This window comes from Nesoenas mayeri, assembly GCF_963082525.1.
Source record: "Nesoenas mayeri genome assembly, chromosome: 1".
Classification (NCBI taxonomy): domain Eukaryota; kingdom Metazoa; phylum Chordata; class Aves; order Columbiformes; family Columbidae; genus Nesoenas; species Nesoenas mayeri.
Window position 1 is genome coordinate 65,254,699 of NC_137541.1, and position 24,768 is coordinate 65,279,466.

At 38.6% G+C, this 24,768-nt stretch overlaps 1 protein-coding gene across 1 annotated transcript in view; it reads right to left on the bottom strand.

Annotated features, from left to right (window-relative positions):
* Positions 1-24,768, bottom strand: part of ERC1 (ELKS/RAB6-interacting/CAST family member 1) — a gene marked incomplete at its 3' end in the record, with an annotated part of 287,360 nt that overhangs the window by 50,907 nt on the left and 211,685 nt on the right. The window contains exon 16 of the mRNA XM_080356661.1: positions 2,028-2,172. Within this exon, the coding sequence (XP_080212787.1) occupies positions 2,028-2,172 (145 nt within the window). The remainder of the gene's footprint in view (positions 1-2,027; positions 2,173-24,768) is intronic.

The following is a 24,768-nucleotide window of genomic DNA, read 5'->3' on the forward strand; positions in this document are numbered from 1 at the left end:
ACTGCAAGAGCTGTTCTCCCACCACAAAGCCTAAGCAATTCCTAGAAATGGGATGGATTGAGACACCAAATGCTTATCAGGGAGTTCAGCAGCTCTGAAACAATGTTAAAGGCAGAAGGAAGGAATTACTGAGGTCAGGATCCTAGCTCTGAATCTGAAGGGTTGAATAAACTTCTGAAACTCCAGAACTGTTTTTCAAAGACTTCCAGAAGATTGTGATTAACTGGCCTCACTTGCATTTCTTGAACAGCTGTGTTCAATACATCTGCAAGTCTGAAAGATTTTTCATTCACAATTTCTACTGTAAATTTAGGAATTACAGCTATACTTTTAGGAAGTTCCTGAAATGCTATATAGTCCTGTGGAGCTGGCAAACACAGATGGACCTTTGTTCTCAAAATGTAGAAAAGGGTCCATGTAGAGAAAGCTTAAATTGATGAAGCAGCACAGTTGTTTTGTTGGAAAATATGAGGCTGGTGACCTGTAATAACTGGAGGGGACCACAAGGGCCAAGTACACAGAATATTTGCAAAGCATGTGGAAAAATAAGATTCCCTTTAACTATATCAGTAATGAGGATCCTGTAAAATCTCCTAGCCTTCTCTTTTGACCCATCTCCTATTTCTGGAGCTGCCAAAGTTGCTATGATTTGAATTGATGCACAAAAAGTACCCAAAGTGCCAAAACTACTGGTAAAGAAAAAACTAAATGTGATTTCAGATCCTCTGCATCTTATAGAGGTGCTGAGTATTACTGTGCCACGATTAGTAACTTTGAGGAGCTTTTCTTTCTATGTGTTGAAAGTTGCACACAAAAAAGGATAAAAGGTGATACATCCTTAAGATGTAGGACAGAGTTTAGGGAGAAAGTGTCGTATCTCTATTAGGTCAAATAAATATTTCTCAGGCATAGTTTAAACATGAAACTAATTACAACTGTTGCTCAAAAGTAAATACTAGAAGACTGTAACCTATACTTCTTGCTCATGTTGAAGCTGGTATAACAAAATTACTGCTCTTAAATTAAACCTTAAATAATTATCTTAGAAATTCATGGCAAATAACCTACACGTGTTTCCTCAGGAAGATGCAAAGAAATCCCTTATCAGAAAGCAGATGTGGTTTTGTCTTACTGTCTTTGAGAACAACAGAAACTATATGGTTGACAGATGAAATGTTGCACATAAAACTTTATGAAGATGGGAACAGTGGCACTGAAGAGATTGATACTGGATTGGCAGTAGCATATGTGCTATTACAGGGACTGTGGCAAGGGAATACCTCAGAAAAACCCACCAGAAGTCCTGAAGTGAAAAATCTACACAGATTTTTTCATATCCTAAATCTCTTATTGCCAGGGACCCATTTTGGTTCCTCTGTGTTTATTTGCAATGTATTTTTCACATTGCATTCAATACAGAAACACAATGTTAAGTGCTTGAATAGAAACATACTTTTTTTTTCTGATTGTTATGCCAACACAAAAAAGGTCTTGGAAATGGGACAGGGACAGACACAGGAAAGGTCCAATCTACTCATTAGTACAAGACCTCCCAAATTCCACTCTGGTAGCTGGCATTCCCATATGGTGTTCCTGTCACAGTAGAGACTGTGTGGTGCAACACATTCACATTTGAGCTTTACAGCAAGGAGAATTCTCTTCCATGTACATTTCTTCTCTGACAAGGCAAATACAGAACACCAGAAGATATATCACTCCATTTCCCTGAACCTGCAGTTATTTGTGCCTGTAGAAGATAAGAATCAACGTCCTTTCCATTCAGTTTCCTACACGTTCTATCACACATTTACTGCTCGGGCAGTGGCACAAAGAAATTTCCCTCAACACTGACCTCTTTCCCCAACATGTTTTACAGGCTTCATGATCAGTAGCTAGTTTGAAATCATTATTTATGCACCTTCTATACCAGCATACTACAGGATTACACATTATTAGTTCCACAAATCAAGATCATAATCTCACACCAAACCACTAACCGGTTTCTTTCCTAGACCTCCTCTACTCACCTGCTGCTTGAGCTGTTGCACGAGACGGTCCTTCTCTCGTTTCAGCGCAGCGACTTCATCTTGGGTCTTCTTCTTAGAGGATGAAAGCTCTAGCAGAGCAATATTGGCATCTTTTTCACTAATGGCAGCAAGAAGGGCTTCTTGTCTGAAAAATACATATATATATATACATACATTATTACTCTGCAAAAGTTAGAGTAAGCCTCTACATAGAGTTGAACATACCATAAATGCTGTAGCAGTGCAACTCCGAAGAACAGTAACAACAGTAAGAACAGTAATGTTTGTCATGGTTATATGTCTGTTGGTGCAGCAGGAAGTCAAGATCTGCTTGCCTCCCCCCAAATGACTGTGTTGATACCAAATTATTGCTTATAGGATAAGAAAAACATATAATAATATGTTATTATTCTGCACTCCAATTCTCAGTTTTTAATAACTACCATTTATGATTACTTTGGCTGAACATTTTCATTTTTTATAAAGTTCTAAACATTTCCAGAAGAGATTTTGAGAATACATATGCAAAGACTGTACTAATCGTAAGACTTCTGTGTTAAATTATATTAGGTTAAACTGCATATGCATGCAGCTGTTTTAGAGGGAAGATGGCATATGACAAGTTTCACTTGTCACTTGTCACCAGAAGGAAACGACAACACAGACAGTTTTGTGCTGTATGACAGATGTTGAAATAGGTGCCTTCAAGGATGCTTGAGCTATTATTTCACTTTTCTTGTGAGGAACCAATATAATGAGCTTGTTGGATGCACATCCTGAGTTATTAAGACAAACGCAGGCCTGCCCTCATCACAAACCTTTTGTAGCCTTGCAGAAATGATGTAAGCAGGAACATTCTGTAGCAAGATCTTGAGGCTTAAGCACTATAACAACTAGATACAGAAACACTACCTTGCCATAGTCTTTCCCAATAGCTAAAAACTGTTATGAATGGAGTTCAGAAACATTTTATAGATACTGGGAAGAGAAGAGACAAAGCCAACAGCCCTGATCATAAATCAGCAGTTCTGTAATGAACTCAAAGGATTGTTCTATGTTAGGGAAAACAACTGTTTTTGTCCTTTGACCTTAATTCTCATCTGTAGCTGGTGCAGCTAAATCAGGATGTGCGACAGGGCATAAAAGAAAAACTTTGGCCTTATTGTCCAATAAGGGTGGCTTGTCCCACCTCTCATCACCTTGCAAAGATGGAATACAGTAAGGTCCTATCCATTTGTGGCTGTGTGAACGATGGCATCATGCAGGAGTGATGATGAAAACCAAACTTCAAATACTACAGATTTCCTATTACTTTTCATCTAAAAATTTAGTTACAAATGCAGTTAAGAATAGTAAAAATTCCAAATTCCCAAATAATCCAAATTTTCAGCTGTTCTACTTTATAAACAAAAGCATATTAATATCGCTAATTTCAGAGAATGATTTTAAAAAAATAATCCAATGTGCTAAAACTATTCTGCTTATCATGCCAATAATAGCATTGCTCTAATGCTTAGTCTTTTATTAAAGATGTAAGAAAAGTTATAGAAGCCTAATGTAAACTATTAAGATTGCTTTTAGTTATACCAATCTATCTTTCTGTTTGTTGTCAAGACCTTTTTTAATAAAGACCCATTACAATCTGGTGACTTGGGATCACACTGGCAAACTGCTGAGGGTAGCAGTGACACTAAATCCGCTTTTTGGAATTACCACTACTTGAGCAGTCTTTATGTGTACTAATGTAGCATCTTCCTAGACAATTTAATCTTAGTTAGGAATATGTAATTGTGGCTAAAACAAAAATACTCAAAAAAAGTATTCATTGAGCTCCATGTGAAAGAACACATGAACGAGAAAATTTGAGAAGAACAGGACAAATGGACAATGCTTTTATGTAATATTGATGTTTTGAACATATGTATTTAGCATAGTGAACTTTTAAACTGAGGGCTTGAAAAGGAAAAGGACTAACAGTACTGGAGTACAGATATTTTTACCTGTTAAAATGCTGAAAACTTACAAATTTCATTACCCTGGTGAACTTGAAAAGATGGATTTAATATTGCAGTGTTTCTGAGGACAGTGAGTGAAATAGTTCCATCAAGTACTTGAGTGTTTAAATCAAGTGTGCAGGGAGATGCACACTTAAACATGCAGGATGTAGTCAGACAGCTTGCACTGGCTGCAGTTCTACTGGATAAAGAACTTACTGTCCTGGATACTTACTTAGTAACCGCTTCTCCAACCTGTAAGAATAACTACATGTATACTTGCTTCTTGACCTTGTTCTCAAAAGTAAGAACAATACTGGTTTGCCTCTTAAAAGAAAACCCTCAACACCTTGTTTTTAATACAATGGGACCAAGAAGCGACTCCATGTGCAGTCCTGCTGCCAGATCTAAGAAGACGGTGGCCTCGGAGAAGCAGCTCAGGGCTCCAACCTTTTAACTCAGCTCAGCACTTTTGCCCGCAGAGTTATGTGAAAGACAGGCTGACTCCACAGCTCTGGAGCAGAAACTGCCAGGTTCTGAGGCTGTTTCTCTTCGAGAGTTGTATGGGTAGACACCACATTTAAAGAGCTCTTGTTATTTTTTACAGGTGGAAAAAATAGCACTGCTCGCACTTGCAAGGCGTGAAGTTTTGCTGAGACAATGGGTGAAAACTGACTTCCCGCTGAGAAAGTCCATGACTGCTTTCAGATGAGCGATAGCTGGGATGGAAGAACACCTTTTCTTATACATCACAGGTTTAGGTGAGAAGAGGGTGATGATGTATGGCCTGGCTTCCTTCTGATCTCAGTGACCAAGCTTTTGGAAATTTTTATGCCAGTGAAATCTTAAGATCTCTATCACTTCACAGGCAGAAGAAACGAGAGCATAAAAAAGAACACTGCTAAGATGTGATCTCTGTTCATCCCCGCAGTCACTGCAATGATTGCTAGAGCTTAGCTGAAGCTACCCATACACAGAAGTTTGCTGTTATCAGGATCTCAACTGAAAGCATATATCCTGTATCAAAAAAATTGAAAGAACCATGTATTTCAAGAGGAAAAGGTGTGTTTCAACAGACAAAATTGTTTGCCATCTGACAGCAGAAGGGACTTACACAATGGACTTTCAGTGGGTGGAATTTCTCTCTGGATTTATACAGGTGTTTCCTGTACACTCGAAGAGTAAGCTTTTTTTAAGTGGACTAACAGCATATCAAAAATCTGACAGATCCAGTCTGAGGAATGCCTGGATCCTGCCTAGATCATATATATTATAGAAAAACTAGGACCTTAAATTATTCCTTGTCTTTCAAGATGTGACACCACAAAGTTTGGCAATTATTTAGGCACTTTAGGATAATCTTAAGATACTCTAAATACATTTCTTCTATGAAGAAATACAAAGATTCTGATGACTAAATGGAGACAAAGCCTGGAAGAAAGGACAAGGTGCACATCAGATTCCCAGTTGTAGTGTCAGGATTGTAGGTGTGGGAACAACCGATAATGGGTGCATTATTATTTCCACTTTGCTTCTGTTGCTTTATGGAAAAGCATCCAATTTTGGATGTCTGCCTGAGACATGAAAAAATATCAATAGAGTGAAGTGACAGAACATGATCCATGACCTCTGCTTTTTTCTTGCTATCGGTATCCTGGGAAAGACGGGCTGGCTTGGAGCTCTGGTAATTTTCACTTTCTTTGAAGTAATCTGTTTTGATTCTAAAGAAACACTTATTCTTTTAATAGTAAACCCACAATCCTCACTGATGATTCAGGACCAGAGCCAAGAATATCTCTGTAACAATATCTATATAGCCATTACTCTGGTATGGAAATTTGAGGTGCCTCAAATAGCACGTAAAACATATCTTCTGCAATCAAATCCTTTGTTGCCCATCTTCTTAAGTGAAAACTCCAGGACTAGGAAAATGAGATATGGATAGCAGCCCATTACTTATTTTTTTGCTGAATAATCTTCACCACCATGCCTTAGAAAAAAAACCTCCCACTGGCCAAAATTTCAGTGCTATATCATGGGTGAGACTGGGGTGCTGGTCAAGAAGTGGGGTGAAAGGCATTGTGGTTTTCTAACTGTTTTCTGGAACTGAAATAAGATGAAGCTTGAATCAAGGTAAAAAAAATATCCTGTGACGTAATATGTGCACTATAGCCACATTTTTTGATTCTTTAAGGTCAACATATACTGTTTCACATGGGAGAAGTGCAGGTGTCGCTGTCAGCTCTGCTGAAAGGACACGTTTGTAACGGCACATAACTATTCTCAACGGAGCTTGTAATTGCTAAAATGGTTCTAAAAGACAACAAAAAGCAAATATCACCAAGCAAAAGACAAGGTTTGTGACTGAAGAGCACTACAACACTGACTTGGTTCCCTTCTTGACAGCTGTTATCCCCTGGGAGACCAGAAGAACCTGCTGTAAGACAGGTGAGGTGGCAAGAAGGAGGAAATGAGCTGATGTGCGAATGGTGCCAGGAGCGTATGAGCAAACCTATCTGTCAGTAGTGCTGCTGTCAGATGTAGATGCTCAACTTCAGTTTAGGTAACAGCCAGTGGTCCAGGCTTAGCTTCTTCAGCAAGTGGTGTGTCTTTGGTTCACAATGTCAAAGGTCCTGACACATTCTAATAAGCAGGCAAACAACATACTTGTCACACAACCCAAGTGATTGATCATTTAAAATACTAGCTAATGCCAATGTCATCACATAAACCTGGCTCACTTAAGTCAGTGCTGGTATTTCAGACAGTGGTAGTAGTGTAGCTGTGGCAACAGCAACTCAGGAGGGGGAAAACTGCTTGTTTACTTCTCCTTTTGGGCAGGTTCTGTAGCCTGAACTGAGCTGTACAGCAGCTCGCAAGAGGTAAGCAGACTTCAAAACAGACTGAATATTACCAAGGGAAAGCTGAGATGGCAATAGTGTAGAAAATATAGCGAAAAGACATTTAGGATTAACTCTGAATTGGACGAAAAGAGGAGGACTTTTTTTTTCTTCTATTTATGCTAGAAGCCTTTCATTGAATGTGGATCTTTATCACCACAGACTGGAGTGATTCCAAGACTAGTAGGTTCAATTCTTAAGAGAAAATGGTGCATATAATCTGAAGATGAATATCATCATTATTTACTCTGTTTGCAGTCTTAAGAAAAATAATGCAAAGAAAGATGAGTGTGCCTTTTTGAAAACAGCTACAGAATAGTTACATGGTGGTAGAACCGCCTCTGGAATACTCCTCACTAATCCAGTCTCCATTATGTTTGCAGTTCAGCTGGGACTGAGAATTCTTAGAGCTGATACCAAGGACACAGAGATAATTAATGACTCCAACTCTGAGACACTGACCGATCCAGAGGACCGAAATGTCTTATGGAAGGCAAGGATGACCACAGAGCCGAGACGCCACTAAAAATTGCCATGACTGAATTCCGATCTCAAATATCGTGAGCCTGGAAAGCATTCCCGACGAGTTGCACTTACTAGCATCTTAATACTTTTGTCAACACACAAAAAAGAATAGTGTGCGAAGGCACATATCTTTTAGACCTTCAACAGAAACGTCTGATTTTTGGGAAGATAACAGGGCAAGACTGTAACAGTTTAAACTGCAGCTCGGTTTTCAGTACAGGCCTTGAATCAAGGCAAAACTTTAAGAATGTCCCTCAACCACAGAAATGGTAAGTTTTTTTAAAGAAAGCTTAAAAATCAGAACACTGTACTACTAGACTACTACATATTACTCATACTACAAACAGCAGAAATAGAAGGCATCCAGCAAAGCAGTATTTTCTAAATCTTTCTGTAGCAGAGAAGAAAGGATTTAAAGAATTGTACAGCATTTAACTTCAGAAGCTGAACAATATTTTTCCTAGAGAATACTTCACCTGAAGTGGCTTCAGTAAAAATGGCAGGTGCTAGCATCTCATACACATGTTTACAGAGGTCCTAGAAAAAGATATACGCAGCACAGATGACACTTCTTTTGTTGGCTTGAGTGAGGATAAATAAGTGATATAGTCCTTTGAGTGACCAAGTGTTTAAATGAACCCAGAAAATAAGGAACTACATATTCATACATACTCATACATATTCAGTTATCAGGCCCCATTAGCACCAAAACACCCTCATGTGCAGTGGAATCAAAACCATAACATATCTCCCTAGAGCACTGCAGACACCAGTCTTGCTTCATTCCTCCTTCTCCTCTAAGGTGAACCACAGCATATTTTTGCAAATGGGGACATGAGACTTTCTAACTACACAGTGACTCTCAGCACTGCAGGACTAATATGCTGTACTCCTGAAAAATATGTTGTAGCAAAGTAAGTCCAATAAGTAATAAAAAAGGTTCATCCACAACAATAAAAATGTTTTAACTACCAGGGTAGCCAAGTTTGTCCTCTGGCTTATACATACTAATAGAATCAAGATGTCTTTAAATGGTTCTCCACAGCACTTGGTTTCAGTATACTATGTTACTCCTTCACAGCTCCTTCCTAGTAAAGGAGAGGAATCCTTTTGGTAAAACATAACGGAAAGTGAATTTTAAAAAGCAGTTTTGTATTTTGCAGCACAGTTGTCAGGGTCATAGGGCTGGAATATTTGTTGGCTGTATTATTAGAAAGAATAACCTCCTGCAAACAGTGCTGAATTAATGATGTTTCAAAACATAAAAACTATACATATTCACTAAAAGAATAGGCTTACATATATCAGAGAGAACACAAATTCCATATAGAAATGTTATAAATACATTTTTCTACACAATTTTATTTCAAATTATGAGATTTCTTCCTATGTGGATTATTTCTGAAAGTGCAGATGAGATAACATAAAAGCAATATTGAGATTAGCAGCAGGTTTGATTTTAATGTCACTGAGGCACTGGGATAATTCCATCAGGTCTAGTTTCATTATAGGGATCAAATCTGTTTTCTTTTTGTCAGGCATTGAACTACAGCATTTAAGGATCTGGCATAAATTTGGAGAGATCAGGTAGCTACAAGCTCATAGCAATCCAGTCAGTTCCTTCTGCGCTCTTCTGTGAGGGATGACTGACCTGCCAGAGTTTTCAACCTGGTGTATTAGGATAAAGTGCAATTATGGCTGTTATGTGTTTAATACAGAAGGCTTCAAACTGGAAAGGTTCTGCTGTTTCATAAACTGTTTAGTCACCCCAGCGGTAAGGGCATCAGTCACCACAGAAGGAAGGAGCTGCTACTTGGGCAGTACTTGCTTTGGTTGTCTGATTTTTGCCTGCTGCATTTACTCAAAGCCCACAGAAAATGCTGATCAAGCTTTTCATGCTTTTCTGTCACAGACTTACTATGGTGAATCTTCATTACAATAAAAACTGTATTATTTGCATATGAATAAAAAACCCCATGAAGTAACAACAGCATAAAGAACTAGTAGGCAGAGATTCGGATGAAGTATTGCAGTATTATGAGAACTAGATAGACTTTTAGGTAACAGCTCAGAATATAAAGGTGTTAGGACACAGTACGTAGCAACTTCATGAGTTTGGCAGAATTACTCTGTTTGGATGGATCACACTTGATAAACTCTTAAAAAGTAAACAGTAAACAACGCACTAAACAGTCGATCCAATGAGGTAGTTCTCCTGGCAATAACATCATGAACTGTGTCAACACATATACAACAGTAGTTCCAAACTTCACATTTTTTTCTACTTTTTTGCTGGTTACAGAGCATCTTCTGACTGCTCTTGAACTGTGTGGAGAGCTAATTCCAGTTTCTAACACCCTGAGACCCCAGCAATTAACAGTCACCATCCTGTCAGCGTGTTAGCTGAACCTGCAATACCTTTCATGGAGGAGGCTGTCCTCGCGGAGCTCTGGGTAGCAGAATCTGGCAGTCATACCAGATAACATCATTTCAAGATGCTAATGGACCAGTACCTTACTTAATACACAAATTGCAAAATTCTGCACCTGCTACAATTTCTGCAGTATTTAAGATACAGCTATATGAAACACACAAAGTATCCCAAATTGAACAAAACATCTGTCCAAAAGAAACTCCAGCAACCTCTTGCTGTAAGAAGGTGGGGAAAAAATGTAACTTGGCAGTGTGTATTACCTGCACTTTTAATTACACCTGGGAATAATCAAACCTCAGGCTGTGAAATTATTTCCCAAACACAGCCTTACACCTTAAATCAAAAGGGATAATACCATTCCTTCCATTCCTGTACTTGTTTCCTGAATCAGCCAGTTACCTTTGCCTTGTCTGGACAGCATATCAGCAGTCTTTCTCACCCCTGATCTGCACTCTCATAGCTACCAAAAAGGAATTGCAAATTTAAGCAAACCAAGTGAGAAGAAAATTAGCATGGCTTAAGCTGACACAAGCTAAGGTTCTTGCTGGAAGAGATGATTCTGCCCTCCCATTTTCAGCACCACTAACTGTGTATCCTTGCAGTCTGGTGAGCCAGTTAAACCTTAGCCCTGAATATAACAGGAGGAACCCAAATCTGACCACGCAAATCTGGTTCCTTATTCCTAGAGGAACTGCAGTTCTTCAAGGTGCTGTGACACTGTCAAATCCTTACCTGCCAAAGCCAGTGCTGCCAAAAGATGAGAACAGAAAGTGAATCATGGAATTCACATTGATCACAACATATCAAACAACCACAATTACCAGAATGAAAACAATTGTTTTTTAATTACGCCTTCGTGAATCAGACCCCAGGTGAAGGATGGTAGAAAGGAAATTTCAGCTGTATCAGTCAAGCGATGACAGCAATACTGCAAGCTTAGTTTGGTTTCCGATCATGTTAAAAAAACAACCCAAGTCATGATCTATAACACAGTTGTTTTAAGAAAACTATCCAACCTTTAGACTCGAATCAAATATACAAACTGATAGAGAATCCATCTCCCTGCTAAATGACTATCATGACTGTTACTTCTGGTTAGTATAATTCATCTCACTTTTTCTGTATCTGCCTTGTTTCCATGCTTGACATACTCATTCTGATAGGTCATCATACCTTCCTTTCTTCATATTTTATTTGTCCGCTCATTGGAAACCAAGGCAAAGGCATTCATTTAATTTTAGGACCATATGCATACTACTGCTAATTCTAACCCTGCCCTCAGTGCACTGTGGTTTCACTTCTCTTCCTGATAGAATGTTTCATTATTTGTTTTCATTTGTTTTAGACGGTCTAATTCAGCATGAGTTTTCACAATCTTCATTTTATTCCTGCAATTTCTGCCTCCCAGAAACATCTCTCTCTTGACCAGTTTTTAAGACTGCTGCTAATTTCCTTCTGGATGCACATACACAGCCAGTTAAGTGTGTAACTCTTCCTTACACCTTTTCTCCCTTTGTTTGGGATGCAAACACTGTGTCGTTTTTGGCTTTCGATTTAAATAAATCCCCTGCTTCCTGTACACTCAAATCTCTTGAGTCCTTCTGTTCAATTTACTTGCTACTCAATGTTCTTAATTTTTCAGTTTACTACTTTGAAATTGAAAGCTTGTTTAGTGTTTTTTACTCAAATATAAGTGTACTCAATTCATGCTCACTACAGCTGAAGTTGGTTTTGGTGATGATTTCTTTTCTAGTATCATCAACACTTATTACAATCCTGAAATCCTGAATCACTTCCTGGCGATCTAGCAAATACTGAGTTAAGAAGTCCAGCAGTTTCTCTGATTTGCATCCAATAAATAGATGTCTCCCATAAAAAGACATTTCTTGTTATTTACATCTACCACAACTCTACACCTAAAATCCACAGCAGGCTACCGTCCATTCTCTTTGTATAACTCCTTTTATGGTTCTTAAATTATTTGGATTCAAAGTAATGCTATTTCATTTATGTATTTATGCTATCTCTTTTTTACTTCCTCAGAATCTCCAGTATTATTAATATATGCCACCTGTACTTTCATTTCTAGCTTTCCTGAACAACTTGTACCCATACTCCAGCTGCGAATATGATTCTATTTCCCATTCATTGCTATTATCCCTGTGACATCTGGTTTCATGTTATATACCAGATGTGTTGAGCTACTCTGTTTTGTTGTTCTTTTATAAACATGTTAATTTTCCCCTGCATTTCAACAAATTTTCTTGCTAGAGTTACAGATTGCTTTCCTTATTTATTGTCTATCTGACTACAACCCGGATGTGTCTCACCTAACTTCCTCCTCCCTCTTCTCCCAGGGTTCTTTTGTACGATTGTGCAAGCCCTTCTTCCCTTCACCTTGTCTTCAACTTGTCTTACTTCTAAAATGATATATTTCCTATAAGGTCAGACACATTATGTGAGACTGTTTACATCAATTCTACAAAGAATGTCCTTCTCTTAGGTTTTGGTGGTAGAAACAGCAGCACTGATGTTGACATCTGTTCCATCCTAATCCTAACGCTTACTACCTGTCTTCCAGTCTTTTCTGGTTGCTGCTGCTGCTGCCCAGGACATGGATTGACAAGAGAGCAGAAGAAACACCAAGTGTCCAGATAAGGCCAGGAGTGGCAGCATCAGGGGAAAAAGAGGGTGGTAGCCGTTTCATTCAACTCTGAGGCATCACTTTACCTTCTGCTCCTTGTAGCTTCAATGACTGCTGCTTAAGTAATGCCAAAAAAGTGTTTCTAAGCAAACAGAAGTTGTTGAAAGGGTTGAGGACAGGAATGGAGCAGGTGTCAGGGGCTATGGATAAAATTTGGATATACTTAGTTCCATAATTGCAGCCGAAGGGGCCTGAGAGGTTTCATTTCATTTCCTTTTTCAGATCCGGGTCTGAAAGTAGGTGTAGCTACTTGCAGCCTCTTACTGCAGAAGATTTGTTTGAATTGGCACTACAGCATATTCTGATGAGCTCTAAAGATAAACAACTTTCCACATGCTTGAGGCAACTGGCATTCTACAGTAAGTAAGGAGCATCCTACTGTCTCTTTTCTGTTTTTATCTCTATCCAGTCCCTGCTCTTCATGGGAAGAATGAGACGAAACTGGAGCCGCACGCTGTAAAAACACTTTAGGGGAATGAGTATGCACACTCTGCTCCAGAACAAGCACTGCTAAGCCTGATCTAAACCATGGAAACAGACCCTTGACAACCCTTTATTAACAGATCCCTGCTAAAGATGATATATTCTGTTATACAAAGCTTTTTTTTTCATGTACAGATTTAAAGGAGTTATATAAAAAAAAATTAATGAAGCTAAACAATCTCTGAGTAAGCTGCTATTGTCTATGTTTTGTAATGAGACACGATTACATGAAACTTAACCAACATATTGAGAGAGCAATTTATTAATATGTGAGCAAATTGGAAAAATGTCATTTTTAGCACATTCCAGCTACCAACAACTTTTCAACTGAACAACTTTGAAGCTGTGTTTATCTAGCAGTTTAAACGAAACTCCCATGAAAACTGTCTTATTGAGGAAAACTTATCACATGCTAAGTTACAGATATAACTCCAGTATCTCAGAAAAAGTAAAAAAATTCCAATTTCAAGTATGTAAAATAGAATAAACAAACTTAAAACAGCTTGTATCAAATGAGAGACTGGCTCCCATGAAAACCTGTCTACACTAGAGACAAAGAGAAGTCCCATACCTTCTTGTAAGTAACCTTTTGCATATTTTGATATAGTTGCCCTTTAATTGGTTGTACCATTTGTAAGGAATATAATTTAGCATCTACATAGGTATTGAGACTTATGACTTGGCTAATTTTTTGAAACAAAATTTATTACTAAATTTCAACATGTTTATCTATCTTATGGAAAAACTGTATTTTCCAAGGCTGACTTCAGGATGAGAAGGTTAAGGCAGAAATTTGAGGACGTTGCAAGGAACAGGACTGCTTTACAGGTTAGAGCTTCTTAATTCTAACAGTATTATTTAAAAATTAATGGAGAAAAAATGGCTCTTTATGTAAGCGCCATATAATGTCCAAACTATTTTAAACAATTACATTAAAACAGACAAATTCCTGGCAAGAATATGTGGTGGAGATTTGCATTTAGATGTATGGAGATCCACAGTGGACAGGGGCAGAAAATAACTGAGAGACAGGGTAAACATGAGTGAATTGTACAACTTTTAATCCTGAAACTGTACTTAAGAAATGAGTATTTTGCACAACATCAGGGAAAAATTCAGAGCATTTTCTGTAGTGTAGGGACCAATGAATTTACAGGAAAATATAAGGATGCTTCACGCAGAGTAAGTCTTTTAAAAATCGAGATGGAAAGACCACCAACAAAGAGAGTGTTAAATTTTTAAAACTAACAACTGCTAACTGCAAAACACGTAAATGAACACAGTCAACTGAAATAGAAACATGTTTTAGTGGAGCTGGGAGTCAGGATCTATTCTTCATGCTTGTCACCTGTGGTTTGACCAAGAGTACATCATTTAACTACCTCTGTAAACGCAAATACTACTATTTACTCAAGAGAAGGATTGTACAAGTACATGTGGTAATGTCTGTAAAACAGTGACATCCTGAGCTGAGAAGAGTCAGGTCTCTCTATTTTTTTTATAATGTATTGTTAGTTTAAAGGAAAAAGGGGATTACCAAAATCTTGCACGCTTCAAGCTGCCTTATTTTTCCTAAGACTACCATGACTGCACTGAGATTTTCACTTCTTCACACAAAGAAACTTGAGGAGCTACAAGGCCACAAAACTATGAAGGAAACACCTGAGAAGCAAGAGGATTCCTCTACCACCAAATGCCAAGCAGACACAGAGCTCTTGGGCAAGACAAGTGAAACTGCCAGCTCTGAGCAAACAAGCATTTATGGATTTATGGCAGCCTCCCAGTTACAGGCCCATCTGGGTTGGAGGGTGGGGAGGCTGGGAAGACCATGCGCTGGGTACATTTTTACCATTCCTGCTGCGGTATGGCGTGAATAAATCACAGGGCTGAGGTCAGAACAGCCAGCCCATAAAGTGATTCATGGGCCCAGCAGCACATTCCCCCAGGACTATGTACTTTATTACAGTAAACCTCAGAACAAGATACAATTTCCTGTCTCAAGGAGCAGCCTTTAAATCAGGACACCTGGACAGCCCTGCAACCATTTACAGAAACAATATGGCGCTCAGCCCCACCGCTGCCTCTCCTCGCCGGCCCGTGCTGCCCGAGGCCTGCCACCTTCCACACAAAATGCCACCTTTAACACGAAATACCACCTTCAGAAATGACCTAAATCTACCACAGATTGCTGTGGTGACAAGACTGTGGAGTCAACGCATATTGACAGAATCCTATTCTTCAGTCATAGCTCCCCACCCAAGAAATAAATGCTCCTCATCTGTTGTTTTTCAGTCCACTTTAGCTTTTAGGTCTCTTCTGCACTGCTCAAATCTGACCCGAAGTGGTAAGGCAAAAATGGAACTGAAATTAATCGGTTTCTCTGTTAGCAAGCAGATCCTTCAACAAGAGGGCTTCTTTTCTTTATTTTTTTTTGCAAGCTGAAGCACCTGTCACACAATTTAAGTCATAACACGGATGTTCTCACTGTGATCAAGGACTCTGATCTGAGTTTTGGGTTTGGCATCTGGAAAGAAATTGAGGGGGTGACAGAGGCGATGGTATTGTTCGACTCCTGAAAACTCTCAGTCTCAGCTAAAAGTAATGTTGCTCTTAGACCAAAGGTTATGTTTTCAGTAGAAAGAACAAAAAAAATCATTTTAAGTCATGAAGCATTCTGCTCTAAATATTCTGGGGAGCCTTATCTCTAAGCACTTAAATCACATAGGCCTTCTGGGCTGCAGAGGAGCAACCTGCCATGACCGCCTCGTATTCTAGTTGTCCCTCAGATAAAGGTGAGGTATGTGCTGACTGCACTTCTGGGGTTCTCCTTGGAAGCAACAGGACACTCTTCAGCTGGAGGCTGTCCATGTTCACACAAGGCGGGACAGAAGAAAAACTTGCTTTGCTACCTTCAGATCCATAATGGATCACCGGAATGAGAGTTTCACGCAGGTATAATTTTTCAGTATGCATCATTTGACAATGAGGAGCATGAATAAGAAAAGTGAAGGAAGCTTCCCTTCAAGCATTTATTGGCAAAAGGCAAGACTTTCCTATGGCTTTGCTGACAGTAAGTCATTCTGTACAATCACTCTGAAAATAGTGGAAGACATTCTGATTATTTTCACTCTTCAAAGTTATTTCAAGACTTAAAGCTATAGACATAACAAGCTAACATGTCCCTGGGAAGCTGCTTCATGGAAACCACAGCTAGGAATAAGAAGCTAACATATACTGAGACAGACCTGAAAGACTGTAAGACTTTCAGAGGAAAAGAACATAAGAGAAGGTGATAGAGGAGGGGTAGTTTTGGGGAAATTTAGGGGAGAATTCATCAAACACTGAAAGTCAAGAATGCTATTGAACCAGTCAAGTAAAAAAAAAAAATCTAGATAAGGAGAGGGGAAAAGAGAAGCATTAATAATACAGATGTAAGTAGCACTAAACCCATCAGATTTGTCCAAGACTGAACCTTCCTGACACTGTTTCATGATTACTTTTCCTACAAGCAAAACAGTTGTGTGGAAAACGAGTACTTCCACCTGCTTATTTTGTTTTATTCTACTTAAAGGATGTCCTTCACTTTTGTGGAATGTTTCAGAGCTTACAGCAGGCAGAATCAAGGCTTATTCATTGATTTTATCCAGTCTGATTTCCTGTACAGAACAAATACTTACATTGTATACAGTTGCTCCCATTAAAGTCAATAATCTGGGGGGGCAGGAAAATGACATCCACTTGTGACTGAAAGTCACAAGGAACTGGCTGCTATCCTTGTGAGTTTGTCCCAGTGGGTAATAATTTTTGCTGTCAGAAATTCATATGCCTTTCTAATCCTAATTTTTCTGTCCTCAGATTCTAGATAATGATCCTTGTGTTGACTGTCTCTACTGGAATAAACAGTGTTTTAATATCACTACTATTTCATTTCCTATATATTAGAACTATACAGAGATTGTGACTATAAACTACTCTGTAAAACAGAAGTCAGATCTTAATTCTATTCATACTCATTAATCCTACTTTTACGTAGCCAAAGTCCTTCTGCTGCCAGTGTCACACTGCTTTTTTACATAACATTGCAACATCTTTTCCAAGTAATTCCTTTCAAAATAGTGTACAATAGTCTCCATATTGTTCTAATTTATATGCCTAATGTTCAGATGCATTTTGTGAAAACGATTTTACATCAAGAAGCAATTTAAATTGCCCTACATGTCTGTTCTCACCATTAGGTAACACTATGCCATTTTCTTTATCACCTGCAGGTTCCATTGACTGTCATTTTATACGCATGTTCCTAACAAATCAAGTTGACTGGTATTAATTAGAAGTCTACTCTTTAATTCTTTATATTATCAGAATCTTTAATTAGCTTATTCATTACTTTGCTCACAAATTCTAACAGTTAATCAATTCATAGCAAGTTAGTCATCCTGCCTGCTATTCTGCAACACTTCCAGAACTTTAGCATTTCCATAACTTCTACAATTTCACCAGAATTCCAATATTTATTAAACTTTTAAGGAGCCAAAATTCCCTTTGGCCAATTTTCTCTTAGTGTTCTCAGATACCAGAGTCTCAGAGTGTCAGCCCCAACACAAGTATAACATTTTCAGCAGTTTCTTATATCGAAAATAAAGAGATATTCAATGCCATGGTGCTTTTCTAGGAAGAGAGACAAAAACATTTCTGTTAAATTCCTGTGTGATCCAAATTAATAATAAAGATGTCACAAACCAGTAAAAAAAAAAAAAAAAATAAAAAATTAGGCATTTGCAAATACCTCAAATGGCTTAATGAACTGAAGAAAAAAAAAGGAATAGATATTCCTTCATTTTCTTTTTCCAGTAATTCTAATTATGCATTATGCTGTTTATTTCATTACCTAAAGAAAACACTAAATTTTTATAACTAAATAGATTTTTAGCAATTTGAATGCTGGCATTAAGAAAAAATAGTGGTCATTTCACCACCACAGCAAATATGAATGGTGTTCTCTCTGAAACCAAAGACAAAATTCCCCTTGACTTCATACAGTAAGAGCTGTATATTAAGGGACTGGATTCCCTGTGCCACACAAATGGTTTTAAATATTAATTAAATATTCCTGAAAAACCTTTGGCATTTCATCTATCTATTGAGAATTATACATAAAATCATACTTACTAAAAAAAATTCTAAGGTTGCAAAGTGTAATTTGCAGATGTTGAGAAATGTAATCATAACACTATCTACTTGTGGGGATGCTTTATGATGTTTTAGTCTTTTATTAAATGAAAATATCCAGGTTTGACCAAAGAACATATATGTCATTTTATCTTGAAAAGCTTATTTATCTATTATGGTAATATATTTTGGGACTATAGCAGGAGAGCACCTCAAGTTGCTTAGCAAAATCATCTTCAGATAAAATAGATATTAGCACCAGCAGATCCATAAGAATTTTCCAGCTAAATATTTGCAGCAAAGTGCGTAACTGTGACATACAGAATGGCTTCAAGGGTGAAGTAAAACAGCAAGTTTTGATTTTTAGGTTTTATTCAGAATGTGTAACCCCCAATCCTGTTTTCAAAAACTACAACAGGTAATGCTTTATTTTTAACATGATTTCAAAAGGAAACAAAGTAGAGAAGCAAAAGGACATAAAAGCTCTATTTTTGTTCCCCTCACACATCTTGCTTTCTTACTTACTGGTGTGACAGGGATGAAGGGAAGACACTGGTAACTAAGCAGAATAAATGGTAGAAATGAGAACGATCTCCTCTGTCCTCTCCACTTGATAGTGGTACTCTATATAATCATCTGTTCAAATGTAACCATATCACATCTGTGTCAATCAAGACATCCATTTGCGGTATTCAGATCTGAGTGCTCACTTGTGCAACAACAGCAAATGTGCCAGAGATGCCATGAAAAGCTCAGTAACGTGTCAAACTCTCTAGCTTTTCCAGGTGAATTTTTTTAGGTTATAGCAAATACCAAGGGAACTTTTTTTCCCCGGCAATAGATGAGCGTGTCCTATGAAAGAGTTACCTGTGGTATAGCATGGTAACCAAAGTCTACCACCAGGCATAGCGAGGGGATTAACACGGCTGGCTTTCATGTGGCTCCAGAGCCATTGCTGCACTCCTCGGAGAGATCAGCGCCTTTACGTCTGGCGGCAAAGGGAACAGTTGTGTTCAGAGAGGTACGAAAGCCCCTCTTCCCCATCACAACGCTGACAGAGGCCAGTGCATGTTCCTAGCAGAGGTCACTGCGAGGGGAGGAAAGCAATAACAACCTGGCTGGAACAGACACCTTCTTCACGGAAAAGTCAAGTCATTTACGTTTTCGGTCTTGTACACCTCACTGCAAAAGATTTTGAAGTAGTTCATTTAAAAATAGAGCAGGGAGTCTGCTCTCGAAGCAGAAGGAAAGTACACATGCTAAATATAACCTATTTCAGCTTACAAAAAATACTGTGGAGAGTAATAGCCCAGAAGACTCTCTGGGAAAAAGAATGTTTTAGAACAAGGAGGTTATCACACTGTAACAGCTTTACAACATTAAAGTTAATGGCAGCTTTTCATTAATATGGCTAGTCAGTATTATTTTGTTTAAATTAGCATTTTACCACCTTTTGATTTCTCCAGTTAGCTACCTAATTGTAGACATTTCCTTTTCCTCTAGTAGAGACTACTGAAGAGAGTGAAAGAACACTAGCTACAGGAGGATTTTTAGTTTCTATTAAACCCTTTCAGAGCAAGGAATGATGTAGGCATAAATGAAAGCATTCAAGAAAAAAATGGCAGCTGAGAAGAGATTCCAGGTTCTCCAAGACAGAATTGAATGTGTAGCAGAGGACTGTGTGACCGCAAACAGTGCACTGCATCCTCTCCAAAAGAAAAAAAAAAAAGAATCCGCAATTTATGACTGAAAGATCAGACAATTTGTCTCCCCAAGGGACACAGACTAAAGCTGCATTTATATTAATTAACATCTTCACCTTAATTTTCTATGCAGTTGAGTCACTCTAAGCCCTCACACATTCTGCAGAGTTCACACCATCTTGAAAAAACTCATTCAAATCCAACAGCGTCAAACAAGTGTGTATGACACCCACCCACACATATATGGGACTGCAAAGAAGCACATCTGAGTAAGACGGTAACTTGTTCCTAATTCTAAACAGCATCTAAATCTAAGAACTTTTTCAGATTCAGAATAGGTAAAGGAGGAATGTCCATGCTACTCAGTAATTTTGGAAGGGGAGGGTGTGGGTAGAGAAGAAGGGGGTTTTTCAGTGCAATTTCGTTACAAAGCTTGTTTGCACAGGGCTATGTTGGCCTCATGGTGACTATTCATAAGAGATCCCCAGAAGGGCTGTAAAGTCTGCCTATAGCCCAGGTGCTATAATTGCTGTCTGTCAAAACAGAGCTGTTTTCTCAGCAAACATTTCAGAATGCCCAATGCTAAGTTGATTAGTTTGGGGTTTTCTGGGGAGAAATATAAGGATGACGGCTGAGAGACAGAGTAAAATCGACGACTCGGAGACAAAACTTTGATTTCATTAAAACACTCCAGAGAGTGTTTAATTTCTAAGTCAAAGAGAATTCCTGTCCTTGGAAGGGAAGTAGGCAGCAGGAAGGAGTTGTTACCAAAAATGTCCAATTCCCACAGTGAGAAACATGAATCAGTTCACGAACCAAACAGTTCTTAGCACTGAAACTGTCTCAGCTGCCCCTTGAGTGTAGCTGTTTATACAGGGAAACGATTCCCACCTTGCAGAGGTGACTCCCTCTCACTACACCCTGCACCCAGCACCGAGAGGTGTCTCAGCGAGTTTCTGAGGCTCCTCCTGTGCACAAGAGCTTTGAGCACCTCCATCCTCACCACAAGGCTATTTCGAGTCCGGCCTGCTCTGTGTCAGTAACTTGGGAAGCCAGAGCCGGTTCCCTCGGGTGCTGGCAGGGGCGCTGACCACACAGAGCTGGTTCAAACCACATGGTGAGATCATCCCCTGGACTGGTACACAGGCTGAGCCTCTGCAGGTCCCGGACACCTGAGTATGTGAACTCTATTAAAAAAACCCCACACTTCTTGTGAGAAGCCTCACGCAGAAATGTCAGGGCTGGGAATGGGGGATGGCAGGCCGAGCTGGCACAAGGGAAAAAAAAAGGCAATTATGAGCATATAACAGAGTGAGGCTTCGGCCATCTTTTGCAATTAATTAACCTCGTCACAGACCCTTGAAGTGGCAGAAGGAATTAGTTGTGTGTTGTAGGCTGTGACTTACAACTTCCTACCTCTGTAGCATGGTTAAGAAAAGCAATGCAGTGTAAGTCATTAAGAGCTACAACAGCCCCTTACAAACCCCTTTAAGAAGGACCTGGTGAAGCAAATTCAAAATGGCTCTTCCCGTACATTATCTGCACTTCTGTATTTCCCATCAGTAAGCATTGCTCCCGAACATCTACATTATTAAAGCAACTTCATTTGTACTGCTCAGGTTACATCAATGTCAACGCTTACTTCAAGTCCCAGGGTTTTAGGGGTTTGGAATTTTGCCATCAAAATTCGGTCCAGGCTGAAACGTGGCAAAGTGGGGCTCTGCCCCTCCTCATTTCCCAGGCAATTTCATATAAGGATTTTTACAAAAAACTGTCTTCAAGTATTTAAAATATTTTTGTTTTTCTCAAACTGGAAATGTCTTCGATTATTACTATTACTATGATATTTGACAAACATTACTTGTGAAGTCTCAAGATGTACATTAAAAGTTGTAATTAAAACCAAACGTCTTGTTAAATCTAGTGCAGCATATGTTCCAACCAGAATGCATCTCCTTATTTTAGCCATAGTTGATACATCTAAAGACTATAAAGGGCATGACAATGGGTAATTACAAGGGTAGCTCAAATACTACAGGCAATCAGCAATAACATTTTATGATTATTTAGAAAAAAATACGAAGAGGAAACATTGCTTGTAGTACTGTAGTAATTTTAATAAAAATTCCAATAATGCTATGGACTGATACAACAATTTCTGAAATTTAACACTGTTAACTAATGTAATGATTTTTAACAACACCCTGAAAAATACTAAGCTAATATTATTACTGGATTTTTTTTTTTCATGCTAATGGTCATTATACAGCACTCTGAGAATACACCTGTGAAGCAGACATTATGACAAAGTCCTTCAGCAAGCTCTGTGGCCCACTTAAAAAAGGCATTAAAAAAGCACCTCTCTCAGCATTGCCTCAAACCAAGTACTTGCTCCCTAAGTAGAATTCACCACCCAGAATTACATCAACAGGTTCCCCTCACAGCTAATGAAGAAGGTCACACACTTCATAGTGGAATTAACATCGGGCAACGAAATGCAGGAACACTTTAATTAACAGGAGAGAGAGAGAGAACTTATTTTGTTCCTAGTTTTAGGAATTAAAACTATTCCCATGGGAGAATCTATTTGTAAAGGTGGGATCCACAGCTCACGAGTGCTCCTGAGGATACGTGTCTAAAACAGGCATTTGCTCACAACTGACTGCATCAACTTCTTTTACAGCATATAAGTGAGAACTGAAGGATGACAGAGGAAGGACACGGTAGTGACCACCTTAGCTACAGCAATCTGGTTTTAGAACACTTGAGGAACTGCGAAATTTTCAGCCTCAGAAAGTTTAAACCCACACTGAAGGACAGCTGCTGGAGGAACCAGGCTAGATAATGTATTCTAGGATGATCGTTCATTTGCTTTGTAGAAGGAATTACAAATCTGGAGATCTTTACCGGCAATACTCAACAAGATTCCTCACTTAGTATTGTTATTTTAATGGTATTTTTTTTTCTTTTGATGGTGCACTTATGATCTGTATGTTGTTAAACAAACTCATACCAGGTAAACAGAATGTCCTCTTTAAGAAAGTTTTGTATTTAAGAATTGTAGAAGCCCAGGTGGACTCTGCAAAATCTCCTTTGCACATTCAACCAAAAGTGAAGTTTGAGAGTCAGTTCTCTGCACTCTGTAAAGAAGTACATCAGATATAAGGAATTGCTACCGAAACTATTCTGTTCCTCGGCGTTATTTTCTAGATGAAACATTATTTTATTGACTGTTTCTTAAGGATTAAGCTTCCAAATTCTCCACTTTGCTCCAAACCATAGTGACCACAACGGCTTCAAGAAAGCTGTTCGACCCGGCTCCAGAGGGATCACAAATGGCCTCTGATATACCACAGAGATGAGTCCAAACTGCTGTGATGTAGCAAACCAAGCACTAACAAAAGCTGGAGCCAATGCCACGTAAAAGATGGAAGGTCTGAAGAGCAGTCAAGTTATCACCCAGTGTAGTGGAATTTCTAAATGCCAAAGAACATTTTTGCAACAGGAGAATCTACACTGCAAATGCAACTCAATAGATAAAATGGATCCAGTTATACATATGGAATTGTATTAGACAGATTCAAGCATTTTTGAAGAGTAATAGTATAACATGCTTATTTCCATTCTAGAATTTGTTTTTCCTCCAGCTAATTTGCACACAAACATTTCTCTTTTTGAATCAGGGAGCAACCACACCAATGAAAATATATTATCCTGTCTCCTTTTATATGAAGTTCCAAAATCAACCAAAGTTACCAGGGCAGCATCAGTTGCATAATCAATACATCTGAAATTGAAAGTCTACAACTGATTCCTGAACGGGCACAGGACCTGAAGACTGTACACAAATCTGTATTCCAGCAGACAAAATGTTAATGAGATCAAGACTTTATATTACATGCGAAGAAGCTACAGTATTAATGATTTTTGTGTGTCTCAAAAGAAACAAATAACAGACACTTCATGTGGCTCTCTATGGATATCCTTTGTCTAAATCACTGTTTAGTGCATAAAATGAAAGACGACATCAATGATTGAATTAATGTCTTATCATCTAAGTGGCTGTCACCCACATTGATTTTTCTGTCTATTTCTGTTTTAGTAAGTTCACCAAGTTCAATCCCTTGCCATCACAGACAACCATACCATATAATCACTTTTAAGTGCAGTACAATTTCCTCTTGTACCCACTATAGCTATCAGAAGACTTCCAGAAATGACACAGGCCTGCTGTCTAAGACAACCGAATTGTAACAAGAACCAGACTGGGGCCCACTGCTTGAATGGGAAAAGATTTTCTGAGGTTTGACGCACAAGATGGAGAGGTTTACCACTCAAAACTACTCCCTCCATTTTTAGGAAGGATATTTCTAGTCAGTCACATTATACTGAAAGTTGTGGTAACATCATACATAACAAGGAGAACAGCAGGTAGGAGAATTTAAGTTTCCTGAATAGTCTAGATTCATATGCTAGCGGGGAGGTAATACTTCCCAAACACTCCAGAACTCTTAACTGGAGTGCTAAAGGCAACTCTTCCATGTGTTTGATGACTTCCAGTGAAAATTACACAGCTCAAAATATTGTACACAAGAATCTGAAATACTGCCTATAGCACCACTAATTTTAAGTACTAAACCAGAATAAATCCAGGATTGGAGTCCAGTCCATTCTGTATCCCCTCTAGTATCACGCATATAAATTCTCACGTTCTTACACTTCAGCAGATGAAAGGACCTCTGTGATAACCTTTCCCACCATAAAGATGTTTCTTTAGATACAGCTCACACGACTTTTTGTATGCATATAAACAGTAGCAAATGGGATAC